This window comes from Grampus griseus (genome assembly GCF_964374135.1).
Source record: "Grampus griseus genome assembly, chromosome: 8".
NCBI classification, from domain to species: domain Eukaryota; kingdom Metazoa; phylum Chordata; class Mammalia; order Artiodactyla; family Delphinidae; genus Grampus; species Grampus griseus.
Window position 1 is genome coordinate 98,454,860 of NC_139002.1, and position 25,705 is coordinate 98,480,564.

At 59.0% G+C, this 25,705-nt stretch overlaps 1 protein-coding gene across 3 annotated transcripts; it reads right to left on the bottom strand.

The window, feature by feature from the left end:
• Nucleotides 1-402: 402 nt before the first annotated feature.
• TNKS1BP1 (tankyrase 1 binding protein 1) lies at nt 403-24,738 on the bottom strand. 3 transcript variants are annotated; one of them, XM_082659749.1, is made up of 12 exons: nt 24,652-24,738; nt 21,413-21,520; nt 19,709-20,342; nt 18,152-18,221; nt 12,799-14,145; nt 8,640-10,762; nt 3,087-3,453; nt 2,722-2,872; nt 2,483-2,610; nt 1,629-1,786; nt 1,321-1,393; nt 403-835 (listed from the first exon to the last, which is right to left on the bottom strand). In XM_082659749.1, exons 2-11 carry the CDS (start codon nt 21,504-21,506, stop codon nt 1,333-1,335), a joined length of 5,133 nt encoding a protein of 1,710 aa, XP_082515875.1. In that variant the 5' UTR covers nt 21,507-21,520; nt 24,652-24,738; the 3' UTR covers nt 403-835; nt 1,321-1,332. The 3 variants fall into 3 exon arrangements, with proteins under 3 accessions (XP_082515875.1, XP_082515876.1, XP_082515877.1); XM_082659750.1 differs by lacking the exon at nt 24,652-24,738 and adding an exon at nt 21,840-21,930; XM_082659751.1 differs by lacking the exons at nt 403-835; nt 1,321-1,393 and adding an exon at nt 1,904-1,994 and having other exon boundaries at nt 1,633-1,786.
• Between the last annotated feature and the right edge of the window lie 967 nt (nt 24,739-25,705).

Here is a 25,705-nt window from a genome sequence, read left to right on the forward strand (position 1 = left end):
TGGACTATGGGTCTCCCATAGGATTCTGCCCTCTCTCCACTGGATGCTGCAGAGACTCCAGGGCCCCTGCAGATGGCTGAGCCACAACAGGGAAGGAGCCTGGGTTCTGAATGACTGTGAGGTGCAGAGTGTCCCTACCACTAATCCACCCCAGAAGGGGCCTTGAATGGAAGATAAACCTTTGTGTGTTAAGCTACGGAGATTTGGAGGTTGTGTGAATCGGCAATCAGCCTACCGTAACCAATACACCCTCCTCAGTGGGTGCCCAGCGAGTGCCAGGGAAGTGACGGGTTCAAGGTCAGAGCAAGCTCCTGGTCGGCCAGGGCTAGAACCAGCATCTCCCCAGGTACAGCCTCGGAGAAGGGATGAGGCGCCACGACCACACACCACAAGCTGGGCAGCACCAATTCCCAAAAAACTTTATTGTTTCAAGTGGCAAAATGGTATCAGTTTCTGTGGGGCACCTGGCATGGCGGAGGGAGACCGGGGGTGGGGCTGGGATCCGCCTGTTACAAAAATCAAAGGCTTTTATAAAAAATGCTATAAACCGGTATCAAAAGAAAACCCACGGGAGGCTGGAGGAGGAAGCAGAGAGGGAGGCGGGAAGACAGCGAAGGAGGGAGGGACCTAAACCTTCGACCGCTAACAACTGGTTGGGAGGGAGGTGTGAGGGGAGTTGGGATGGTGATACAAAGTGCATAACTGTGCCTCCCCAGACGGCCCCCGGAGGTGGAGGGGGCAGAGGCTGCAGCCTGGGGCGTGGGGGGCTCAGCAGTCTCCTTGCCGGGGACCCCACAGGGACAGGCACTGCCTGAGACTGCCAGATGGGAAGGACCTGCAGCAGGAGGAAAGAGAAGAGGTCAGGCAGAGACGTGGGAGTAGAGGAGGCGCTTCGGCCTCTCTCCCTCCGCTTTCCCCCACCCCGTCCACTGCGCACCCGCCTCCCCACACTGCAGCCTGGCTCCCCCAGCGGAGCCCGGCGCGATGGAGACCCTGCTGGGCACCTGGAGCCTAGTGAAGGCACCCCAGGGTCCCAGATTGGAAGGGCGGGCGGACCACGCTCAGGCCACCTACAGGGCACGGGGGACCCTCCTTGAACCCAAGAAGGAAGGTGGGGATGGACGTCCCCAAGCCAAGGGACCCGCCAGGTCTCTGGAACTTGGCCTCAGCTGCCTGCTTCCAGCCTCGCAGAGAAAGAGGGATGGAGAGCTCAGGTCTAGAAGAGGGTCCGGGGCCTCCTGAGTCCTCCAGGGCAGGCCCTCCTCAGCCCTGAACTCACTCCCAACCCCAGACAGGCCCAAGCCCAGCTCCTGCCCTCACCTCAGTGACTTCTCAGACCTTCTTCTTCTTCAACTTCAGGGCTTGCAGCCAGTTGGGCGATGACCCTTCTGACCTTGAAGGCAGAGGGCGAAGGTCAGAGGGAGTGGCAGGGACAGAAAGGCCGCTCCCACCGGGAGAGGTGACCTCGGGCCTGGTTAGAGACCAGCACTCGGGCACCGACTCAACAGAGCAGACTGGCCTCACGCCAACCGTCTCAAGGCCTCAGTTCTCCTCTCTTGTAAAGCAGGGTCTTCCTGGGAAGGCCAACGCAGTGAGGCCAGTGAATGCCCGGCGCTTAGGTCACCTACCCTGAGGATTTCTCTGGCTTGGGAGGTAACGCGAGGGGCTTCCCCAGCCCCGGGACCTTGCAGGACTTGGAGCGATGGATCACGGGCTCCTTCTGACTCGACTTGCCCTCTGTCGGTTCCCCCTCATCAGCCGAGCGGTTCCGGGAGCGCAGCTTGGCCTGAGAGACAAGCCAGGCGCAGACGGACGTCAGAGGCGCAGGAAGGAGCCGCCACAGGAGGCTAGGCCTTCTCCCCAGAGTACGCCGTCCCCAGAGGCAGGCTCAGACCCCCTTTACCTTTCACCCCAGTGGATGCGAAGTCGCTTAGAGATGAGCTTCCCCCGAGAGCTGAGCCATGCCTGGTACACAGCAGGCCCTCAGAGAGACACTGCTGAAATGAATCCAGACTAACTGGGCTGGACGAAGCCAGCCGTGACTTCCCGTCCCTGTGCCTCGGCTCCTCCCATTCCCTCTGTCTCCAACGTCTCCCCGCCTCACACCCTGCACGGCCACCTCCTCTGTGCACCTCGAAGCTACAGTCATCACATGAGGCCTTCCCCAATCTACCCTCCCACCCTGCACCCACTGTGTCTCCCTCTCTCTGAGCAGGCCCGCCTCTTACCTCTACCCCCGCAGTGACCCCTAAACTTCCCCCTTCACCAGGGCTAATGACGGCATGGCTCATGTCCCCCACTACCCCGGGAAGTTGTGGGACACAAACACGCCTTGTTCTTCCTTCCATCCCACTTAGCGCCCAGCACAGGGAGAGCAGAGTGAGAGGAGGAACACGAGGAAGGGGATAGGGAATGAGTAGATGGATGGAGGGAAGGCAGGCTGGATGCAAGGTGGTCAGATGGCCCCGTTATCAGATGGTACCTTCAGGGCTGATGGGCTCAGGCCGGGAAAGAGGTTGACTTTCAGCCCCTTGGTCACCCGTGTCCGGCGGTTCTGAGGCTCCTCCGCCACCTCCTCGTCTGAAGACGGTACCCGCGAAGCCCGCGGCTCTGCAAGGGCCCAGAGAAGGGCTCAGCACAGGCGGCAACCCCAGACCTCCCTGCCCCTGCACCACCCTCAGACATGGACACGGATGTCATCACACGACACCCCGGCCCCACCTGTAGAGTCCTGGAACAGCCTTGCGTCCGACTCTGCCACCTTCGACAGGCCCAGCGTCCCCCCAGGCCGGATGGCCGGGGCCCGGTGCCCACGCTTGCGCCCCAGGTTGGCACGGCTCCGATACATGGCACTGTCAAGGATCTCGGTGTCCTGCTTGGGACAAGGGCAACACCACTGCCATCCTCTTCGTGGTCCTGCCCCAGCCCAGGGGAGCCCCTAACAGCCTCGGGCTGGAGCTTCTCGCTTTCTGCCTCCCGGACTGAGACTGCTCGGGGCCCACACAGATGAGGGAGGCCCAAGGGACGAGCACCCCCCATACCCCCAACAACATCCCACCCACTGCCCTGGGCTCCCCTCCACTGACCTCGATGAAGGAGAAATCCTGACTGGTGGAGCTGGCGGGAGGGCCCTGGGGGGGCCACTGGGGGGTCGGCATCCGGTCCTGCTTGCTCTGCCCGGTCCCTGCAGGGCCCCAGGTGCCGTCCACCTCTTCTGTCTGTCTGGCTTCACCATCAGGCTGGGGCCTCCAGGAGGGCAGATGGTCCCAGCCAGGCTCCAGGGGCTCCCCTTGGTCAGCGCCTGCTGTGGCCCCTTCCTCCTCTGCCAGCTCCCTGAGGCCCGAGGCTGCCGACTCCCTCCGGGCCGCTGCCCTGGAGCAGCTGGCAGCCGGCGTCTCCTCCGGCGGGCCCTGGGAGCCGGAGGGCGGGGAGCGCGCCAGGCATCCGCCAGGGCTGCAGAGGACCAGAGGCCAAGGTCACGTGGGACTGCATCTCCCTCCCCGAAGGGCGCTTTCCCCAACCTCTCACTCTCCCTCTTGTCCACGCTTCTCCCGACAGGGGCCTCGTACAACACAGCACAGAGGGCAGGACCTGGGCCAGCCGGGCGGGTTCAAATCCCAGGTCCACCACTTTCTGAGACTTTGGATGAGTGCCTTCACCTATAACGCCTCGGGGTCTCCTAACTACAGAATCACTGGCGGACCGCAGTGAGACTCTCAAGCCCCCAGCACGGTGCAGAGCACGCGGTGTGTGCCCTATAAGTAAGTTACTATTACCACGACCGTCGCTGTTGTTGATGCTGTCAGTTGTGTCCCTCCCAAGGGCACCAGTTTAGGTGGTCACTCTCCTCGGGATAAGCCAGGCAGCGGTCCATCTGCCCATCCTGCCTCTTCGGTCCCCACCCTCCAGGTCGGCCGTCCCCGCGCCCCAGTCTCACTGAGCGCCCGGCCCTCACAGATGGCTATGTATCCAACTGTGTATCTGGACAAGATGTTCCAGCCTGGAAGGCTCTCCCACTGCCTCTGCTCACTCCCCGTGCACTTCAATTCCTCTTCTGAGCCGGCTGGCTCCCCTCCCCCAGCCAGCGGCTCCCCTCCCCCAGCCAGCGCTCTCCCCAGCCCTGCAAGCCCTGGGTTCTACCTGGCCCAGCCCCTGCCTCAGAGTCCGTGGTTCTTTGTCCGCACTGCCCAACTGTGAGCAACTCAAGGGCAAAGACAGGCCCCCTGCCACCTTTGTGCTCCCAGCCCTTGGCCCAGGGCCTGGCCAGGAGCGGGACTGAGCAAACATTTGCCGAGGGAACGAGAGGCTGGGTCACCTTGCACCTCGACATGGCATCTGTGTCTTCTGCCCGCCGCTCCCTCAAAGCATGACAAGAACACACCAGGCACAGCACACCACACTCTCACTAGCTCACGTTCCTCACACGAGGAGCCTGTGTTGCCCAGTTGCCCCCCTGAAACACACAGATACACCTGCACACTCTCATGGTCCATCTCCTGCAGGGAAGCGTGCACTATTCATCGGTCACTCCTTCCACACACACCTCGTACCCACCACACCACAAGCACAGCAGAGCCACACCCGACACACACACACCGTGCACACAGCCATGGGAGAGGCGGGCAGGACAGTACCCCGAAGCCAGGCCACGAGTCCCAGATTGGAGGGGAAGTGTGTGAGGCAGGTGAGTCAGTACCAGGCCAGAAGGGATAGGGCGGGAGAGAGCGTGTATCAGTCTGTCCTTCCACAAGCTGCTGACAGATGGAAATTAAAGCAGTCTCGGGAGGGAGGGAGGCGGAGGTAGCGGCAGAAGTGCAGCAAGGCAGCGGAGTCAGGAGCAGCCCTGGAGGGGGGCCAAAGCCAGCTTGCCCCCCTGCTTGAGATCAGGGAGGCCAGGGAGGGAGGGGGCAGTGGCAGCACCCCACCCAGCCTGAGGAGGCCCTGCCCAAAGCCTCTTCCGGGGTGAGGCAGGGAGGAGGCTGAGGGCAGGCCCCGAGAGCTAAGGGGACGAGGATGGGTGGATGGGAAGAGCCACCTCCAGAGCGAGCCCTGGCCCAGAGCCACGTGGGCAGAGGGCAGCGGAGGAGCTCGGTGGGCTCTGGGGGTGACCATGGGGTGGGGGAGGGAAGCATTCATCCCTGCTGACTTGTCTAAACCCCACTCACCCGTCACCCCATCCCGGGAGAAGCTTTCCTTCTCCTTGTGGGAGCACCCAGAACACCTATAACCTGAGCTGCTCCCCGGCAGGGAAGCAGGTCAGGAACCTGTCCTGAGCGCTGCCCACTCCAGCACACATATGGACTGCACCCCTTGCCTGTGGCCTCGGCCAAGTTACTTATCCACTCTGGGCCTCAGTTTCTTCATCTGTAAAATGGGGATAATATAAGTACCTATACTTCGCTGGGTCTGTTGGCAGAAATACGCACCAAGCACACAGTTAGCCCTTGAGGAATTTTTAGGATGATCGTCCTCGTGCTCAACACAGCTTCCCGGCCTGAGGACGTGTCTCATACCACGTCTGCCCCTCGCCCTCCTGGTCTTAGAGGCCCCTGAGGCCCGGGACTCTATCCAAGCCCAGCCCACAGCCACTCCAGGTGTAAACACGGGGATCGGCATGGAGCAGATGCACAAAAAATCAGTTTCCTCGTGTTCGAGGCTTCAAGACCGAAAAGGAGAGAGTGAGGACTGAAGCTGGAATGACGTGTCTGAAGGGGCAGCAGCTGACCTTGACCCCAGGGAGACAGGAAGAGCACCCCGAGAGATGGTTACAGGGCTGGGGCCCAAGGGAACGGGAAGGAGCCCACATTCACAAGCTGTGGGGCCTTGAGAAAGTCACACTGCCTCTCTGGGCCTGATTCACCACCCACGGAACGAAGGAGCTGGCCTCAGTATCTCTGAGGGTCCTCTCACATTCTGTGAAGACCCCCCACCCCCGCCAATGGCTGGAAGGCTTCTGCCTCGCTGCGGCCTGGGGGCAGGGGCAGGAGATGACCAGGAGGCCAGAGAGAGGAGAGGGCAGTGCAACAGCTCTCAGGAGACCCAGGAGCGCCACTCCCACCAGGACAAGGTGACCTAGACACAGAGGGGAGGGGCCTGAGCTCTCCCCAACGCCGCTCTTGTCCCAGTTATATGGACAGTGGTACAGCCAATGATCACCAGCAGGGGAACCTTTGTCCCACACAGGATGATGACCAAAATGTCTTCCAAGCCCTCACTTTTGGGACAGTTCCTCACGTCCATCCACACTTGCAAAACAGATACAAATACTGGTGGTGAGCATTCGGTCAGTGACGACCACGTGCCAGGCAGGTTTCTATCACTTCCTGTGTACGAACTCCTAGCCCAACTCCAGAAAGAGACATTGCTGACTCAGTGACCTTAGGTGGGTCACACCACTCCCCGACCTGCTAACTGGAGATGATAAAATCCCTTTCCCGCTTCACAGGGTAAGTGTGAAGATCAATGCTGTGGGTGTCCGGGGTCGATTACTCCCAATTACAGACAAGACACAGGAGGCCTGAGCAGAGACGGGACTTGCCCAAGGTCACAGGGGTGATGGCAGAATCAGGACCCAAACCTGGCACACCGGCCCAAAGCCAGCCGGCTCTGAACTGTCCTCGAGGACTTCTCGTTACCAGGAGAACCTCCAAAATTTCCTCTAAAGAGCAACTTTCCAGAGGGTAGAATTTCCCTAAGTCAGATGCTCAGAACACCAGCCCCTTGGATATTAGTCAAATAAGCTTGAGAAACACCACATTAGAGAAAGATATACAGGTTTCCTTACTCCTGTGCTTTCAGTGCTAATATCCATACTCCCTAAGTCTCCTGTACGCCCACTGAGTACACAGTGGCGTTTTCCACTGTGCGTTTTCCCAAGCGTTTTCTAGGTGTGATGGAGACCGGAGCTCAGAGAGCTGAACACTGAGGACTCCCAGCTTCTCTGCCGATCCCCTTCCCCTTCCCCAACCCAGTCCCCCAGCCAGCCTCTCCCTCCATCCTAAACAAGGGGAGATATTCTGGCTTTCCCCCTCCCAAGGCCCACCCCAGACTTCGGGGAAAGGTGGAGGGCTGTGGGTCCCACTGCGTGGTAGTGTAAGAGCCTTGAACGCAGTAAAGACGCAGAAGTCAGAAAGAGACATTGCTGACTCGGTGACCTAAAGCGGGTCACACCGCTCTGCGACCTGCTAACCGGAGATGATAAAATCCCTTTCCCGCTTCGGGAAGAGGAATCCGGGGCAACCGCGGGGAGCCTACACTCTCCTCCCCCCAGGAATGTTACAGCTCAGAGAGGTCCAGCAACTTGTGCAGGATCCCAGGAGCCTGTGGACTCCTAGTCTGGGACACTCAAGCCCTTCCTGCAGGCCTCACCTCTGCCCACACTCCGTCTCCCCCTCAGCAGCCTGAGCCCCCAGAATACGCCCCGGGGGCACGGTCCTGGCCCCAGGCTCTGTCCACCTTCCCCTCTCCCTTCTCCTCAACCCCAAACGCCTCTCCTGACCCCTCCAACACCCCACCGATTCCCTCTAGACACTTGCTGGTCCCTCCTGCCCCCCTCCCACTACCATCAGCCCCTTCCACTTCTAACACAGATCCCATCCAACACCCCCTTCCTTCTTCCCTTCACGCCAGGAGAGAAGCTCCAGGGTTGGAAAAGGTCGAACCTGCTACTCAGTTAAGAGAATTAACCCCAACCTCAGTGGATGGAAACGTTAGGGAAATGGAAACAATGCCTTTTTAGCACCCTCACCAGGTGCAACATCACCTCAGTTGGTTTTAGAACAGAAAAATCTCAGGGACAGACTGTGGTTGGCTCGGAAAACTATCGGTTTGGTTTTTTTTTGGAAAGTTCTTTATCAGAAACTCTGTGCATGGAGGCCAAGGTCATGGGGCCAGGAGCCAGGTCCCAATGCCCTTCAGGTTTTTGTTGTTTTCTTTTTAAACCAGGATTTATTCTCTGTTGTTGTTTTTATTTTATTTACTTATTTATTCATTGGCCGTGCCACGAGGCTTGTAGGATCTTAGTTCCCTGACCAGGGATTGAACCCGGGCCCGCAGCAGTGAAAGTGCAGAGTCCTAACCACTGGACCGCCAGGGATTCCTGCCTTTTAGGTTCTTAAACTGATGCTCTTCTGGGCCTTAAGACAAGGCAGGCAAGAAACACAGGGATCCTACCCATTGCAAGAAGCAAGGAGTGCCACTGCCCGCTCCACCCTGACCTGGAGTGCTCAGGCCAAGACGACACGGAGTCCTCCTCCCCCAAGCCTATGAAAGCATCCGTGTTCCCTGGTCCTGGAGAACCTGCGGCTTCAGGACCGAGAGGCCTGGGGAACAGCCACCAGAAACTAACCAAAGACAGGACGTATCTTCCAGCATACTCACAATCACCAAGGAAGCCTAAAGCACGAGTTGCAAAAGTCACACCTCAACCATCACATTCATCGTTCAAAAAAGGAACTCACCTGTGTGTGTGTCAGAGTTCAGTTTAAAAAATAAAGTAAAAATTCACAGTCCAAACCATCTCAATTTTCCAAACACTAGAAGTTCTTGGGGGAAAGCGGTTTCTATCCCCCTTAGAAAGGGTGCACTTTTCAGACAGCCATCACACCTTCCCTCCCCACCCTGGGATGGCGCTCCCTTACCTGGCTCCAAAGCCGGGGGATTCCCCTGCCTCTGATCCAGGTTCCTTGGGGCAGATGGCCACGGAAGGCAGGGGATCGTCTCCGCCCTGGGTCTCTGGCCCACTTGTCTTGCCAACTCCCAGCTCCCTGGCCTCCGAGGGGTCTCTGGCCTCCAGGCCAGGGGACAAGACGCCGTCGTTCCTCAGGCCTGGTTCAGGAGACTGGCTGACCTCCCCTACCCCATGCTCCCTGGCTTCACTCAGGGCCCCCAAGAGCTCCACATTCCGGAGCCCCAAGTCCTGGGTCCAGTCCGTCTGCCCCACTCCACATCCCCGCGGCCCCCGGGAACTCTCAGACTCCAGGTCGCAGGGCATCTCCAAATTCCTCAGGCCCAGATTGTCGCCCCAGTCCACTTGGCCCGCCCCGAGCTCCCTGTTTCTCAGCCCTGGGTCAGGTGTCCAGTCTGCCTGACCCACTCCACGCTCCCTTGATTTCAGGAACTCTCCTGCCTCCACACCTGACCAGTCGGTCTGCCCCACGCCACTCTCTCTGGCCTGGCTATGGTCTCCTACCTCCCCCACTGCCGCCAAATCTCTGCCCCTCAACCCGACCTCAGCAGTCCAGTCCTTCTCCCCGACTCCGATCCCCCTGGGCTCCACAGACCCTCCAGTCTCCAGACGGCCGGCCAGCTCCACGTCTCTCAAGCCCAGGTTGTCTGCCCAGCCCACCTGCCCCATAGCACCCTCCCTGGCTTCACTCAAGCCCCCAGAACGCACACAGCTGGACACTTCCAAGTTCCTAAGGCCCAGCTGGTCTCTCCAGTCCATGGTCCCGGCCAAGGTCTCCCCGGGAGCCACAAAGTGGCCGCCTCCTATCTTGCCAGAAGGGCTCAGGCCAGCGCCGCTCGCTCTGTCGTTGCCAATGATGCCAAACTGACGGCTCCTCTCGGCCGCCTCCACGCAGAAGTCGCCGCTCCAGTCCCGCTGCCCTGGGCTGAAGGCCGCCTCTGGCTGGGGGACCATGCTGAGGCTGAAGTCACCGGCCCAGCCTCGCTGCCCCACCTCCCTGTCTTCCCGGTCGGCATCACTGGGGCTCTGGCCCCCTGCCTGCTGTCTGCCCTGCAGCCCTCCGACCTCCTGGCTGGCACTACCGCCTTGCCAGCTGCTCTGGTCTCTCTGTCCCAGTGCCCCATCCTGTGATTGGGGGCTGCTGGGGCTGAACAAGCCCCCAGACTCAGCCTCTTCAGGCCAGCTTCCATCCCTGCTGGCCTCGCCCAGGCTCTCTCTGCCACTCAGAATCTTCTTCTCAAACTCCTCGTCCTGTTGTTGGGCTTCCTCGGGGCTGAACCCGGCACTCAGGGCTCTCATTCCGAAGCCTCTGTCCTGGGAGCCGAGGGCCGTGGAGCTGCCACCGCGGCTGTAGTCTCTCATCCAGGCGCTCTTCCCGAAATCCTGGTCCGGCTGCTCTGCGCCCCGGCTGCTGTAGGTGCTCAGTGAAGAACTGCTCTTCCCAAACTCCTGGTCCGGCTCACCTGCGTCCTGGCTGCCGTACCTGCCAAGCTGGTCCTTCTTCCCCAGTTCCTGGCTCTGCTCATCTTCATGCCGGCTGGCAGAAGCACCCAGAGAATCCCTCTTCCCAAATTCCCAGTCCTGAAAGCTTGCATCCTGACTGCAGTAAGTACCCAGAGAATCTCTCTTCCCAAATTCCTGGCCCTGGATTTCGACACCCTGGCTGGAGTAAGAGCCCTGGGAATCCCTCTCTCTGAACTCCCAGTCGCGAACATCTACCTCTTGGCCCTGCGGAGTGCCAGGCTGGGCTGCCTTTCCAATCACCTGGTCCTGGGCCGTGAGCCCCCCCGGGGCCGACACTCCACTCCCATCTTGGCTGCCGACCTCCATCCCCTCCTGGCCGATGCCACACCTGCTGGCCCACTCCCTGGAGCTCCCCTCCCCCACTCCGTGCCCGCACTTGTTGGTCCAGTCCCTCTCTCCAAGGCCTGGGCCCCCTCTAGGGCTCGCACTCCTAAGGCCATAGTCCTGAGAAGTGTCTTGGGACCAGCTGCAAGGACTAAAACTTCTGGGATGTGCGTCTGCTACAATCCCAAATTCACTCTGCAGATCTTTCTGGGCCCAGCCAAGGAGTCCCTGGGCATCAGGAAAAAGAGAGAAACAAAGAAACTATGCTTAGAGTCAATCAGGGCGAGAATCAGTCCAGAATGAGAGAGTCAGCACCGCCTAGTGCCCAAGAGCCCCACTTTGGCTACAGAAAGCCTGGGTTTGGATCCCAGCTGTGTGACCTTGGACAAACCACTTAACCACTCTGGGCCTCAGGGTCCTCATCCCTAAATGAGGTAATTCCTACTGTGGGGTGGTACAAGAGGATTAGACAAAATCATTTAAGCCAAGCACTCAGCACAGCGCCTGGCGCACCACGGACACTCAATCGATGATCCCATGGTCGTGTTTACAGCCCTTGGGCAACACTTGGCAAACCGCCAGGAGAGAGGCTGCCTGGCAGAATGGTCTTCACATGGGTATGGGGCTATACTTTCAGCAAGGAGAGATCAAGAACTCTTTAAGCCCCTCTATGATCTCCTTGCCAAGGCAAAATCCCAACACCCTTCTAGCCCTCGTGAGTTCCCAGCCACTTCCTCCCTAAGGAAAGCACCCTCCTGCCTAGGCCTCCCCGGGAAGACCTCTCAGTCCTCGCCCGCCTGCCCGCCTGCCCGCCTGCCCGCCTGGGAGGCAGAAGGGACAGCCTCCTCCTGCACCGGGGAAAAGACCCAGCCGGCTCCGGCACCCCGCCCCACCCCACACTCCCTGACTCACTCCTGCGGGTGGGGGAGCCCTGGGCTCAGGGCTGCGAAGCCAGCCAGCCTCATCCCGCAGCGCTGCGTTGGCCAGCAGCCTCTCCAAGACAGACAGGCTGGGCTCCCTGTCCCCAGGTCGGGCCATGGCCCCTGCCTCCTGCCCCCTGCCCGTCCCGGGCTACTGGGCGCGGCGGGTGCCAGGACAGGGCTGGGCCGCTCCCCTCGCCCAGACCTGTCCGATGGCTCCGGCTCTGGCTCTCGCTGGCCCTGGCCCCGCTCCCTCCAGAGCAGCTGCAGCTCCGGCAGCCCCGCCCAGAAGCCAGTTGAGTCACCCACATCCTGGGACAGACACACCTACTTCAGGAGCCAGCCTGGTCTTAACTCCTTCCTGCTGGTCCTCCTCCCCCCACCTCTGCCCCCAGAGGCCCCCAGGCTCCTCCCTCCTTCCAGCCCCACCCCTACCAGCCCAGGTTGGGCTTGAAAAATACATTTCAAAAGCCACTTGGACCCCAGCCCTGAGATTCTGGGGCAGCCTGGTAGGAGAAAGGGCACTGGCCCTGGAACTGGCGCTCTGGCCCTGGCCCAGCCACCAACTTGCTGGGTAACCTTTGCACAAGGCTCTGCCTCCTCTGGGCCTCAGCTGCCTGTCTACAGAGGCAAGTCTGAGCTTAATAGTAATAACGTTCATAAAAGGCAACACTCACCAAGCACCCGTGATGAGCCAGGCACTGTTCTTAGTACTTTACAGATACTGTAACCGTCACACTACAAGGTAGAGCTCATCACTGTTCTCCCCATTTTACAGATGCAGAAACCAAGGCACAGGTAGAAAAGTCACTTGCTCAAGGTCACACGTGGGCAAAGAGCAGGGCCAGGACACGAACCCAGGCAGTCTGCGTCCAGAGCTCACAGCTCTAACTGGCTGTGCTGGTGCCCTTCATAATGCCACCCGTCATAACGTACTGAACACTCAGTGTTTGCCAAGCATCGCACCCAGCGCTTTCCACGTCTATCTTACCCACAATACAAGCCTAAGAGGCAAACGTCATCACTGTGAAAGGACTCTGAAGCTTAGAGGTTGGGGTATGTTCCCAAGACCCGTCAGCCGGTGGATGCTGGAGTCAGATAAGGACTCACACTAAAGCCTAAGCCTGGTCTTAACTCCTTCCTGCTGGTCCTCCTCCCCCCACCTCTGCCCACACCCTCTGCTCTGCCAGCTCTGCCTGGCGGTACAGCTCCGAGGGGCACGTCCTAGGTGCCCTTGATCATGGCTGGATCCCAAGCTCTGATCACATAAAATCCACGTTGAAAGAACAAAACCCTCCGAAGGCCTGGCTTCCATCCAAGCCCCGCCCCGTGCCCTGTCCTCACCTCAGAGCAAGCACTTGGGGTCTGTGTGTCCTTCAGCTCAGATCCAGCTCCCCGCCGTGCACCTCCAGCACTGGGTGATGGCGAAGCCAGGAGGTCATCCAGCCAGTGGGAGCTGCTCTCGGGACCTGCAGGCTCGGGGGACGCCCTTCGCGGGTCTTGAACCTCTGTCCTGGGTTTGGTGGTCTCGGCCTGGGCAAGGGTCATGGCCTCCTCCTTGGCAGGCAGTGCCTGCCCGGGGTCGGGGATGGCGGCAAAGAGGACACAGGGCTGGTCAGGGGGTGCTGGCTGCCGCTGCCCCAGGACCGGCTCCAGGATGGGCAGGGCGGCCTCCCTGGTGGGCAGAGGAAGCAGGGATCCCTGTCCAGGCAGGGGCTCCTGCTCCTCGTACCTCTCCTCTGCCTGCAGCAAGGCTGGTCCAGGCTGGTCCCCCGCTGTTGGCAGGGGCTCGAGGGGGAGAGCTGCGGGCTGAGGATGGTTCTCCCCATCGCCCTTTTGGGTTGGGGAGGTGCCCAGATCATCCGCCTGCATCCAGGAACCAGGCCTTCCTGGGCCCTCTGGAGCTGGCGGGGCCCCTCGCGCCTGCTGGGACACTCCTTCCTCCCTGCTGGATGCAGCCCAGTCTCCAGCCTCTGCAGCCTCCGCGGCCTCAGGGGCTTCAGTGATGGGGGAGGGGGGTGGGGAGTCCAGCCGCCACACCCCCAGACCCGAAGGCCGCGTGGGGAAGGTCCATTCAAAGGACTGTGACAAGCTCCAGCTGGACTGTGTCCCACTTCCAAAGGGATGATCCAGGGCCGACTGGCTGCCCTGGGTTTGGGGCAGGGCAGCCAGCGAGCCCCCCAGCTTCTCCTGGTCTTGGCCGGGCGGCTGGAGCACACCTTCAGAAAATCGGCGCTGAGCCAGGCTGACGGGACGGAGGTCCTCACCCCCTATGGCCGCCATGTCCCCTGATGGCAACGTCCAAGGGAGGTCTAGCAACTCACCCCCGTCCGTTAGGGGCTGGGGCAAGGCAGCTGGGGACTGCTCCGGGCTGCGGCGCCCCGAGAGCTCCTGGAGGGGAGGGCTGCCAGGTCTGGAGGCCTCCAGGGCTCCCAGAGAGGGGAGCCCCGGAGTAGTGGGGTGGCAGGAGTCCTCATCAGGAGGGGCCGCAGATGGGGATGCCAGGGTCTTGGGGAGGCAGGGAGAAGCTCCGGAAGCTGCAGGGCTCTGGGCTTCTGGAAGCTGTGAGTGGCGGGGAGAGCTCTCATCGGGTGAGGAAGGACGTGGAGACTCAGGGGCTGAGCCCGAGGCTTCAACGGGGAGGCCTGGGCTGGTGGAGCCTGGACTGGAGGGGACCCAGGCCTTGGAAACCTGCAAGAGAAAGGTCCAGAGCCATCACTCACCACTCCGCTGGGTGGGGGGGCCCCTGCCAACCCCGCAGAGACCTCAGGTCAGCGGCTGCCTCACATGCTCACACTCCACAGAGGAAACCCGGGCGCAGAGGGGCAGCCACCCAAGACGGCCGCAAGAGGCTCCGAGATGACTTCGAGTGTCTTAAACTTCTCAGGGTCCACAGACCCCTCCTTTTGGCCCTCTCCCCACAAAATGCACGTCGCCTTATTCACACGGTATCACTCACGCCACTTCAGGTGGTTCAAACCCTCCCCCGCACACCCACCCACCCACCCAGAGCTCACCTAAGGATCTTCTAAAGGGTCCAGGGTTCCTGGGTCAAGAACACTGGCTTTACAAAGGGAAAAGGAGGACTGGGACTCCGGCTGTCTGGGGGTGGGGGAGGTCCGGCCTCAGAGCAGGACTCCAGGCCCCATGCAGCTCCAGACCAGCTCCCGGGAGCAGCTCCTACCTCCCAGGGGTGGCGTGGAGCTCTCCACCCGGCTCTGTGCATCACAGTACCGACTCAAGGAGGCAGGCAGGCCGGCCTCAGCGTTCAGGTGAAAGGCCCAGGGGACGGGAAAGCACCTGGCCCAGAGCTACCCCTGCCCCGGCCCTTGTAAGCTGTACGCCCTCCCGCACAGAAGTCACTCCGAGCCTCAGCTTCTCCATCTGTACCCTGGGGCTGGTGGCAACAATGTCCATCTCACAGTTAGGTGAGGATTAAGTAAGATTTGCGCACATGGCCTTTCAGGATAGGACTTAGAGAAAGAATGGATACTGTGGGACACTGGGGCCACCAAACACCTGGCACTCCTTTACCCCTCCACTCAGCCTGGCCCCAGACGAGTCTTGCCCTACCTGAGCTCTGCCCACCCCCAGAGATCACGATTCCCCTGCCGCCCTCTCGCCAATGGGGCTGTTGCTGCCCCATCATCACCTACCGGGTCTGGGCAGGGGGAGGCATCCTGCTTCCTTCTCAAGGCCAACTTCCATTCCCTCCACCCTGTCCCCTCTACAGATCTCTGGTTAATTTAAAGCTCATGCCCTTAAACTACACCATCCAGAACCCCTCCTGTTAGAGGCCCCTACAGACCCCTTCTTCCCTCAGAAGCAGAGCTCCTGGACCACTGCCACCCTCCCCAGCGCTACCCCTGTTATAACGCATAGTGATTCCAACAGTCACACCGTCAACCCATCCAGCATCCTGGCTCCAGTCCTTGCCCGCCTCTCTCCTATTCCTTTGTGACCCACCTGTCCCCAGGATCCTACCCTAGACCTTGTCCTTACCTGTAACGACTGCTCCTCCATAACCTCGTTTTCAGGTGTCCTGCTCACCCACTCCCACCCCCATCTGTCCACCTCCCTCTTTCCATCCCCCACCCGGCTTAATCCCTCAGCCCCTCTGAGAAGCACAGCGACTAACCCTCCTTGCTTCTGCCCGGCAGACTCCCTCCCTTCTCTCTTTATCGCCACTGATGTCATTTCTTTACACAGCTCCCTCCCTCACCCTACTGCTTAACCTGTTTAAATACACAGCTCTCCCCACCTCAAGGCTGCACCCAGACAGCCATTCTGGACGTGGCTGGAGAAAAGCGCGCAACCAGGACGGCTGGGCCCCTTGCGGCTCACCCCCCTGCCCTCAGAGGGCCCCCCTGCGGCCCAGCAATCCCACTACACACACACCCCACCCCCCAGGCAACGCTTTCCCATCTGGTCTCCTCAAAAGTCCACAGCTCCTCCCGGGCTCTCTCAGCTGACAGCCTTGCCCCCCTTCCCTGAGAACGCAGAGGCCACGGGCGGAGGACACCCACACCAGCACCCGCAGCCCCGCCGCCCGCACAGGAGCCCAAGCCCTCTGCTCCCTGCCGCGGCCATGAACTGTCCTTGCTCAGAGCTAAGGCCAACTCCTCCTCTCTCTGTCCTGCACCACTGATTTTTCCTACTCTACTGGATCATTTCCATCAGCACACAAACTGCTCTCGTTTCTTCTGGCTTAAAAAAAAAAACGACAACACAGTGCTGTTGACTCCTTCTCTCCCTCTGGCTACCACCCCTTTTTCTTAAACACAGGGCTCTCCATTCAGTATCCATCCCCACAGCTGCTCTCGCCCATCCTCTGCTGAACCCCCTCCAACTGGGCTTCTCTCCTCACCCGCCGTCCCACCGCTCTGGCCAAGGTCACCCATGACGCCCTGCAGCTAACTCCCATTTCTCAGTGCTCATCTTCCTTGCCCCATGGGTAGCATCTGACCACTAATCCGCCCTCCTCCAGTCACCCCCCAGCCCCCCGAGTCCTGCAAGCTACTAGCTTCACGTGGCTTCCGGAGCACTCCACGCTGCCTGGATTTTCTACCCCACCGCTGCTCCTTCCAGCTTCTCCCGCGCTCCTCCGCTAGGCCTCACCCACTCCCTTGGTGATCTCAGCTGTCTTTACTACCATCTCTACACTGACGAGGCCCTGCAGCTCCAGACTCAAATATCCCACGGCCCCCTCGACGTTTCCACCTGCATGTCTACAAGGCATCTCCCACTCAACAAATCCAAAAGCAAGCCCCTCTGATCTCCCCCTATCCTGCTTCACCCTAAGAAGTCCCCTCTTCCGTAAACAGTAACCTTCTGATCGCTCACATCAGAAGCCCTGGAGTCATCCTTGATTCTGCTCTCTCCTCACATCAATCTATCTGCAAGTCCCGTCCACGCCACCTTCAGATCCTAGACAGAGGCCACCACTGCTCGCCATCTCCACCACGGGCTATACCTCCAGAGTCCATGACACCATCATTTCTCACCTGGGTTATCCCAACAGCCCCCTAACTAGTCCCTGCTGCTGCCCTGGGCTCCCTGCAACCAAGAGGGCAGGGTGACTCTTTACAACTAAAACAGCAGAGGTCACTCCTCTCCTCCAGCCCCTCAATGGCATAATACCCTCACGCAAGCAAAGGTCCTCCTAGGGTCCTGCAAGGCTATCACCTCTGGGTCCTCCCTATGGCCCAACTCCTCCTCTCTCACTGCGATCCAGACATCCAGGCTTCCTTGCCAGGAAGGTACCAAATCCTTCATACTTGCACTTCCCTCTGCCAAAAATGCTGTTCCCCAACATCCACATAGCTCACTCCATCCCCCTCTTCGTAGCAAGGCCTCCCCCTGTTACCCTCACCCCAGAACCCTTCCAGGTGTCCCCAGCACCTGTCTGACACACTACACATCTGCTGGTTCGCAGGGATGTCTGTGTTGGCATCTGCCTCCCCGCATTGGAAGGTGAGCTCCCTGAGAGCAGGGGCGGTCTTTGTTTTGTTCTCTGCTGTTTCCCCAGTACCCAGGTCACAGTAGTTGCTCAATAAATACTTTTGGACAGACAAATGAATGGAGTCAGGTCTCCCTCATGGGGCAGATAGGACAGCCTCTGGCTAGCAAGGGCTCTATGAGTAAGAAGGACCATCCTTTACATCACTTACTCAGAAATTCAGGCTGTTCTGCCCTCTGAGCACACTGTCGGGAGAGGGGATGTAACAGGAAACCCCCAAGAAAGGACTCTTCCTCTCTTCTGAACCCTGAGAAGGCAATCCGGCCAGGGAGAGCCGTGGACTCAGACCCTTCAGATCCTGCCTCAGCTCCTGGGTAAGTTACTTAACCTTTCAAGCCCGGGTGTCCTCACCTCTCATATGGGACCAAAGGGGCCTGCTAGCTAGAGTTACCACAAGGATTAAGTCAGTCAACATTCCTGGGATGTGCCCAGCACACAGTAGATAATCAAGGACAGTTGTTCTGGACACTGTAAGAGCCTCAGGGCCTGAGCCACACTTAGCCAGGGTGGCCTGGAAGTTGAGAAACCTGAGTCCCGGGGCCAGCCCTTGGGCCAGTCACCTCCTCCACGGCCTCCGCTTCCCCATCTAAACTACAAGGAGGCGAAAGAGATGATCTTAGATGACTCTTCCAGCTCTAAAATACCACGGTTCTGATTGGTAACTGGAGGATAACTCACGTCAGTAGGTGGCTCAGAGCTGGCCAGCTGAGCCAGGTCCCCATTGAAGGCCAGGTCCGAAAGGGGGTTCCTGTGAGGGAGAAAGAGGGGAAATGGAGGCCTAGAATGGAAGAGCCTGTCACAGGGTAGACAAGGGAGAGCTGATCAAGGGTCTGCCTAAGTGACTGCACAGCATCCAATGTTAACTGCCTCCCACCTCCCACAGGCATTTCCTACTGGGGGACAGAGACGCTATGCAGTTTCCACAAAGTGCCCCAGAGACAGTGCCTGTTCCCCACCTGCACACCAAGGGTTAAGTTCCGTCAACTCCTTTGGGAAGAGGATGCAGCTTGCCCAGACCCCTCCATGGCTCCCAAAAAGATACCCGCCCCCCTTCCCTTAAGGGGTTAATGTTCTCCTGCCACCAGGGAGAATGCAGCTGGTCCTGCTGCCTTGCCAATACTTCTTGAGGAATTGCAGGGGGAGGGAAAGAGGGAAGAGGATTTTCCAAGGTTGAAGTTGTTCATTTTAAGCCTGGCTTGGAGCAAAGGAGGGGAAGATGAAGGGTGGAACCCAGCCAGGACAGGGTGTGACCTCCTGGGAGCCCAGGCCTGGGACAAAAGAGTTGATAGGAGGCCCTGCCTTCCAGGCACTTGAAGGTGAGAGAGGGGAAAGGCTGGAGGGCAGGGCAGCACAGGGTAGGGCAAGAATCTTACCTTCCAGCTCAGCTCAGACAACAGCGGCCCTGCCCTCCACAGCAGCAGGAGTGGGAAGGGGCCTGTGGGCCCAGCAGAGCTGCGAGGGGCCCAGCTGCCAAGTGCCTCAAGCAGCTCTCCCTGCCCTGAGGATGGCCTCCATGCAGCTGACAGCCCTCAGCCTCTTCCAGTGCCCAGGGGCACCTCCTGGTCAGCCTTCTTTTATATACTGGCACCAACTCTAGGCAAGTATACCATACGCAACAGTCTCCAACCTAGCTGTACTTCCTGTGCGTTGACACTAGCTGGCCTGGCATCAAGGTGTGTTCATGTCTTTCCTCTCCCATCAAACTCCTCCTCACAGCCAGACTGTGCCCTCCTCAAACTGACACACTCACACACACACACACACACACACACACAGCACCTGGCACACGGCTGCACCCACAGCACGAGCTAGCAGTTAAAGTTAAAAGCACACACTGGAAGAAAACAGACCCGAATTCAAACCCCAGCTCTGTCTCTCTCACTTGCTAAGGGACCAGGGGAAGTCACTTTTGAGCCTCAGTTTCCTCATCTCTAAAATGGGTCTAATATTCCCTTCACTAAACAGCATGGCTGTGGATTAAGTGAGGCAAAGATTGGCTCTCAGTAAAAAAAAAACCTGAAAATAAACTTCCATATAGTACATTTGAACTCTACTAAAAACATATACCAACTCTGTATAAAGAACTATCATTGTAAAAAGAACATAGTAGCACTGCCTGCTGGGGGAATGTTTTGTGACTCAGACCTAACCTATAAGCGAAGATCACAATCGCAGATGCAACTACCACTTTGTCCTCCAGGCTGCAACCAAACATACAGCCTCCCACCCCCTCACCTCTCCTCGGGGGTCTTGCTGGGCTCTTCAGGGCACTCTGTGGGAGACTCTGCCGGCCCCTCCTGGGCCCATTCCCTGGAGAGGGTCCCACCATCCTCATCCCTGGGACCTGCGGCCACACCATAGGTCCTGGGGCCATATCTTGAGCTCCCATCATGGTTGAAGGTGAGGCGGGAGCCCCAGAGGCGGTCAGGGCTGGCCGGGACCTCCTTCCTCGGCTGCTCCATCTTGGCCAGGATCGCTTCCACTGTGGTGGCTGCAAAGCGCTCCGAGGCTGGGCGGAAGGGGGCGGGCGCCTTCCGCACACCCATCGGGGCGGCACATCGAGCTGGAGGTGTCAAGGGGGATACCTCTTCTTTCCCACGTTCCTCTTTCACAGTCTCTCGGGTGGCTTCTCCTCCAGTAGGGGCCTCAGCCATAGGCCTGGGTGCAAACGGAAGGGGACGCTTGCTGCCACCATAGGGCTGGGGTCCCGCCAGCATGTTCATCTTCCGGGCAGAAGGCAGCTCGGCCAGAGGACCCCGGGGAGGCCGAGGTCCAATAGGCACCAGCAGGCTGGGCTTGGCAGGCAGGGCTGGCTTGGCGGCCAGGGCTCGGGGTTTGGGCTTGACAGGGGGTTTGGCCCGAGCGTCACCTACCAAAAGGAAAGGGTTGGTTGGGGGGATGTCAGAAGAACAGCAATCAGAACTTCATCTCCCACCGTACAAACTCAAAATGTTCACATCCTTCTAGGTACAAGTCAAATGTCACCTCTTCCATGAAGTCTTCCTTGATTTTCCATACACGTGCCAGAAACATCTCCCATCTCCAAATTCCCAAAATGTCTAGTCAGTCCCCCTTATAAGCTAAAGCTATTTAAGGGTCCAGCTGGCAGCTATTTCTCCCTGTACCCACTTTGCACCTAGTACACGTTCTTAACAAATGAATGAATAAATGAGCAACTGAGCTAATAAATGAGTACCTGCCTACCCACATCAGTTAGTCAGCCCACCATCTCCCCAAGGTAGTCCTTTCCTCTTACATGATACTCTGCAATACTACCATCCACAGTAAACCTGTTATCCCAGCTCAGCGTCCCTACTCTGCCACCCTGCTGCCCCCTCCCCCAGTGCACACTCAGGCCACCTCCCCACTGTCATCTGGTGTGTGATCAGGAATGCAAACTTACTATTGACCTAAGCCAAACAGAAGTAAACCTGGTACAGGCGGGGCGGGGGGGGGGGGGACCAGAAACCTACCTTCTACATAAGGCATTTCAATACCAAATAAAAGACCTTGAATTACTCATGGCCACAGCCCTTTTAATAGAATCCTTCATCGCCCACTCATTTGGCTCAGGGCAAGAAAGGCGTCTAGACAGGGAGCCAGGAGGCCTGGGTTCAAATCCAGAGGTGCATGCCATTTCCCCCCTAGGCCTCAGTTTCCTCCTCTGTCAAACATGTGGTTTGATCCACACCATCTCAAAGGTTAGTCTGCTCTCCTCTGCTGGAGAGCTGTGATCTCAAACAGTTCTGAAGGGTCCCAATGGAAGCTAAGAACCTTTCAGACTCATCCTGCCCGTCCTGAGTACTCCTCCCTCCCTCCCTCTCACTGCACAGAGTCATCGTTCGCCCAACCGCTCCAAGACAGGATGGGGGTTCAAGCCTCCGCCCCTCCCACCCTCCTCCCAGCCACCCCGCTGCTCCACCCTGCACCCATAGGTACCTGGTTCAGAGCCAGCAGATACCAGCTCCTCCTCTGGCTCCCGGGGCGGTAGGGAAGCCATGGCTGTGCCTTCCCTGAGAGTGGATACTTCCATCACATGCGGCGGACCTGCGTGAGAAGTGGGAAGCAGAGGGGTGCAAGCTGGGGTGGCTGAAGACCCAGGAAAAGAAAGTAAAAGGGTTGGGCGCTGGCAGCAGGCTCGGTGGCGAGGGACGTCTCCAACTTCTGGCAGAGGCAGAGTGCGGGACAGGAAGAGGGAACTTCAGGAGGGGGGCTGGGGGAGGTCAAGGGAGGTCCCCAGCCGCCACGCCCTCCACACTTCCCAGATCACTCTCCAACTCTTGTCTCCTAACCCTAAAGTCCTGGAGCTTCAGGGAGCCGCGCACTGCTGCATCCTGTGGCCAGCTCTCCGTGGCACCCCACTTACCTCTCCCAAGGTAACCCCCGGGGTCCGGTGGCCCCACTCGAGGTATCTACTCAGGGGCAGAGTAAGAGGTCCGCAAAGTCTGAAGTCTCTCTGTGAATCACCTCATGGGAGACGGGAAAAACCCGCTCCTCCCCAACCTGGGGCTCCGCCCACTGCCTGCCTGCCTGCTTCCCCCTTCCTGCTCCCCCTCCTTCTCTCCCTCCCTCCTGCAGCTGGGAGTGGTTCCCTCTCCCCCCACGTCCCCCCTCCTCCTTCCACATCCCTGCCCCACTCCCGCCTCCTTCAGAGCTGTCTCATCCAAACACGGAAAAATAAGGAATAAAAAGTAAACATCTGGAATACATTTTTTTCTTTAATTTCTCAATCGCTTTGGCTTCAGCTTGGAATTTGATGAGGTAAAGTCAGGGCCTAGTCCTGTTGCCATAGCAATGGCCTCCCACTGGATTTCCAGAGCCTCGCCAAGAGGAAGGAGGAGCCGGCCCAGGCCAGGGCTGGGAGAATGGGACAGGGCTTGAGAACACCCGGGGGGCGGGGTGGCTTGGGGGAAAACTCCCTAGGGTTCCCTTTCTTGGACAGTTACAGTGGGACAGCCACAGCCCAGGAATGTATGTGGGCATCACTCACCAGCCTAGACTTGACCTGAGGGGTTTTGAGCGGGGCTGAAGTAGAAATTTTAAACCTAATGACACAACCCTACGGTGGAAGCCGAACGGGTGCCCCTCCTCTAAGCTTGTAACAGCAGCTTCAGATCTGCTACACCAAATGGATTCGAATGCTGGGTGGACCTACCGCTTTCTAGCTCTGTGACCTTAGGCACATGGCTGATTTCTCTAAGCCTCAGTTTCCCTATGTGAAAAACACAGTTACTGAGACTGTTAAGAGGCCTACATGAGGGACTTCCCTGGCAGTCCAGTGGTTAAGACTCTGCGCTTTCACTGCACACGGCAGGGGGCACAGGTTCAAGCCCTGGTCAGGGAACTAAGATCCCACATGCCATGCAGTGCAGCAAAAAAAAAAAAAAAAAAAGAGAGAGAGAGAGGCTTACATGAGAGGATGCACACAACTGCTGAGCACAATGCCTAGCACGTAATAAGCGTCCAGTAAATGTTGGCCATTATTAGCATGACTCCATTTAGTGTCACCGACGAGCTAACACATTGGTGGCCACCTCCTCCTTTCCCCAAAGCACAGGTTTCCGTTGTTCCTGACCATCCCTTCTCTCCTGCAGGCCCCAGTCTTGTCACCTGCTCTTCAGACACTTCACCACCTCCTCAGTTCCCATCCTGGCTCCTGAAGCACCATCCCACCCTCAAGACCCCCACCCAGGTTGACAGAGCCCTGCCCCCCTTGTTCCAAAGGAAGAGGGGTATTTCCTATCACCTAGTGTGCCCACAGTCAGTGAGGACGACCCAACCTTCTCCAACCTGCAAGGGGCACTGCCTTCCTCAAAGTCACCCACTCCGGCTGGTCTGGCAAGACAGCACCAAATCCGAAGGGACCTCAGGTGCCCAACCTTTGCAAAACCCACCCACCTCTCACTTTTACCCTGCCCCATCTTGTTTCAAAGATGGGAGGGGATATGAAGGAGGTAGAGAGATACCCATGATTGTCAATCCCTCGGTCAGCCAGCTACCACACAGGATGCTCCCTGTGGGTGGGTGGGTGAGTAACTGTGCACAGCCGGTCCAAGTGTGCGTGGAGGAGGGGCACATGATGGGAAAAAAATAAAATTAAAAAAAACAAGACTGTTTCCTTGTCCCTGAACATTATTACCAGGGACATGCTGTGGGTGGTTAGAAATGGAGAGGAACTGGTCCAGAACCGAAAAACCCTTCAGCTGGGGGCCTGGTGGACACCTCAGCAGTGTGAGGAGCTGCAGCAAAGAAGCTGCAGCTCGCCTTTCCCAAGAGGAGGGGGTCGCAGCAGTTCAGGGGCCCCAGCCAGGAAAGCCAGGTGACCAAGGCCAGAGCCGAAAGCTGTAAAGTCTCAGAGGCTCTGAGCATTCCCAATCCGCAAGAGTCAGGAGACTAGCTGACCCCTGGGAGCACAGGCCGCCAGAAGGGCAGGGGAGAAGCCAGGCAGCTCCAGCCCCGGGAGCTGAGGCCCAGAGAAGCATCGCCGCAGGCGGGGTCGGCCCTATGGACCTGGGATCTCCGGCCGGATCTGGGGCCAGAGAGGTCGGAAGGGACAGCCTGTAAACTGCTGGAGGAGGGAGGGCCAACGGGAAGACGGAACAGCCCGGGGCGAGGGGCCGTCTGGAGGGGCCCAGTGGGGAGCTCTGGACACAGAGGGACGGCAGCAGCCTGAGAGAACAGGGTAGAAGAGGCGGAGGAGGGGGCGGCGGCGGCAGAAGCAGAGAACCTGTGCGCGGGATGTGGAGCAGCCGGCGAACAGACGAGGGACTGGGGACAAGGACCGGGTGGGGGCGGACTGGGGCGCTTGGGGGCGTGCCGAGGGAGCCGGGGGAGGGGGCTAGCGCAGGCCCGGGGGTAGGGAAAGGCGGGGGTCCCTCCAGCAGCTCCGCCCGCCCCCGGCTCCTCCTCAAGCCCTCGCCCCCTCCCCCCTTTCTTCTGGCTCGGTCAGCACGAGCTCCAGACCGTGCACCCACCGCCCCCGCGCACACGCGGCAGCTCCCCTGTGTCCCCCGCCTACCCCGCGCCCCCGGCCCCTGCAAACTTTCCTGGTGACCCCCCCCTCCAATCTCAACCGAGGTCCCGACTGAAAAGCGCCCACTCCTTCCATGCCTCTCCCCGGCCCCCAATGCCGGACCCCGCCCCCTCCTTCGCCCTCCCGCCCGCCCCCGCACACTCACGCGCTCCCCCAGGATCCGGCTCCGCTCTGCTCGGGCTCGGCAGCCCGATGCCAGTCTCCGCCGCCGCTACCGCCGCCGCCGCCACCACCGCGGGACCAAGCCAGTACGAGCTGTGGCAGGGCCCCGCCCCTAGCTCCGCCCAGGTCCACGCCCCCAAAGCGCCTCATGAATATCCATGAACCGGTGAAAACCGGGAGTGGATAGACCGTGCGGAATCCGCCGGGTCTTACGCGAACAGGCGCAGCCCAGGTACTCAATTATTAATGAGACTTGCAAATGAGGGGCCGGCCACAGGCTCAGACCCCGGCGAAACTGACGCAACTTAGCTGCTGAAGAGCGGTTGGGCAAAATGGCCACCGAGACGACTGCCTAGAGAGGAGACTGCCTTAGGACGGCCCAATTCTCAGGCCCAGCCGCCTGTACTGATTGCAGCACCAGAGTCACGGCTAGAGAAAAGGTAACCATTGGCCAACTAGAGAGGCTTCCTGTGCAAACACCTAAGGGCCTACGCAACGTGGCCACTCCACGTGTATAAATTCAGGTTTAGAGCCACCGCGGGGATGACTGGAAGCTCTATTTTCCTCGCTAATCCTCATTTATCTCCTGTTACGCTCCCTTCCCATATATAAACTCCCCCCAACCTAAAAATGCGGCACACTCATTTCCTCCCATAAGAAAAGCTTCACACATACTCCACACCTTTCCTGCATCTCCATCAGACTTACACCCCCCACCACACACACACCCACCCCACTCATCCTCCCCAATTCCCCTGGCTCAGGTTTCCATTACCCCTGCTACAGGGAAGCTGGTCAATCCCGATTCCATTATCTAAAGACTTGGAAAACCCTTGACTCATAGGTGATTAAGGATGGAGCCGGAGCTGCCCCCTCAGCTTGGCTAATGGAGTGCAACTATGAGAGACACTTCCTAATCAGATCAGCTCTCATTTCTAGACTCTCAGGTGGCCCATCCCAGCAGAACAGAGTGAAAAACGATGCTTGTCCAGTCGGGAACAGAACAGGATGTACCTGGAGACTTGCTTCCCAGATGA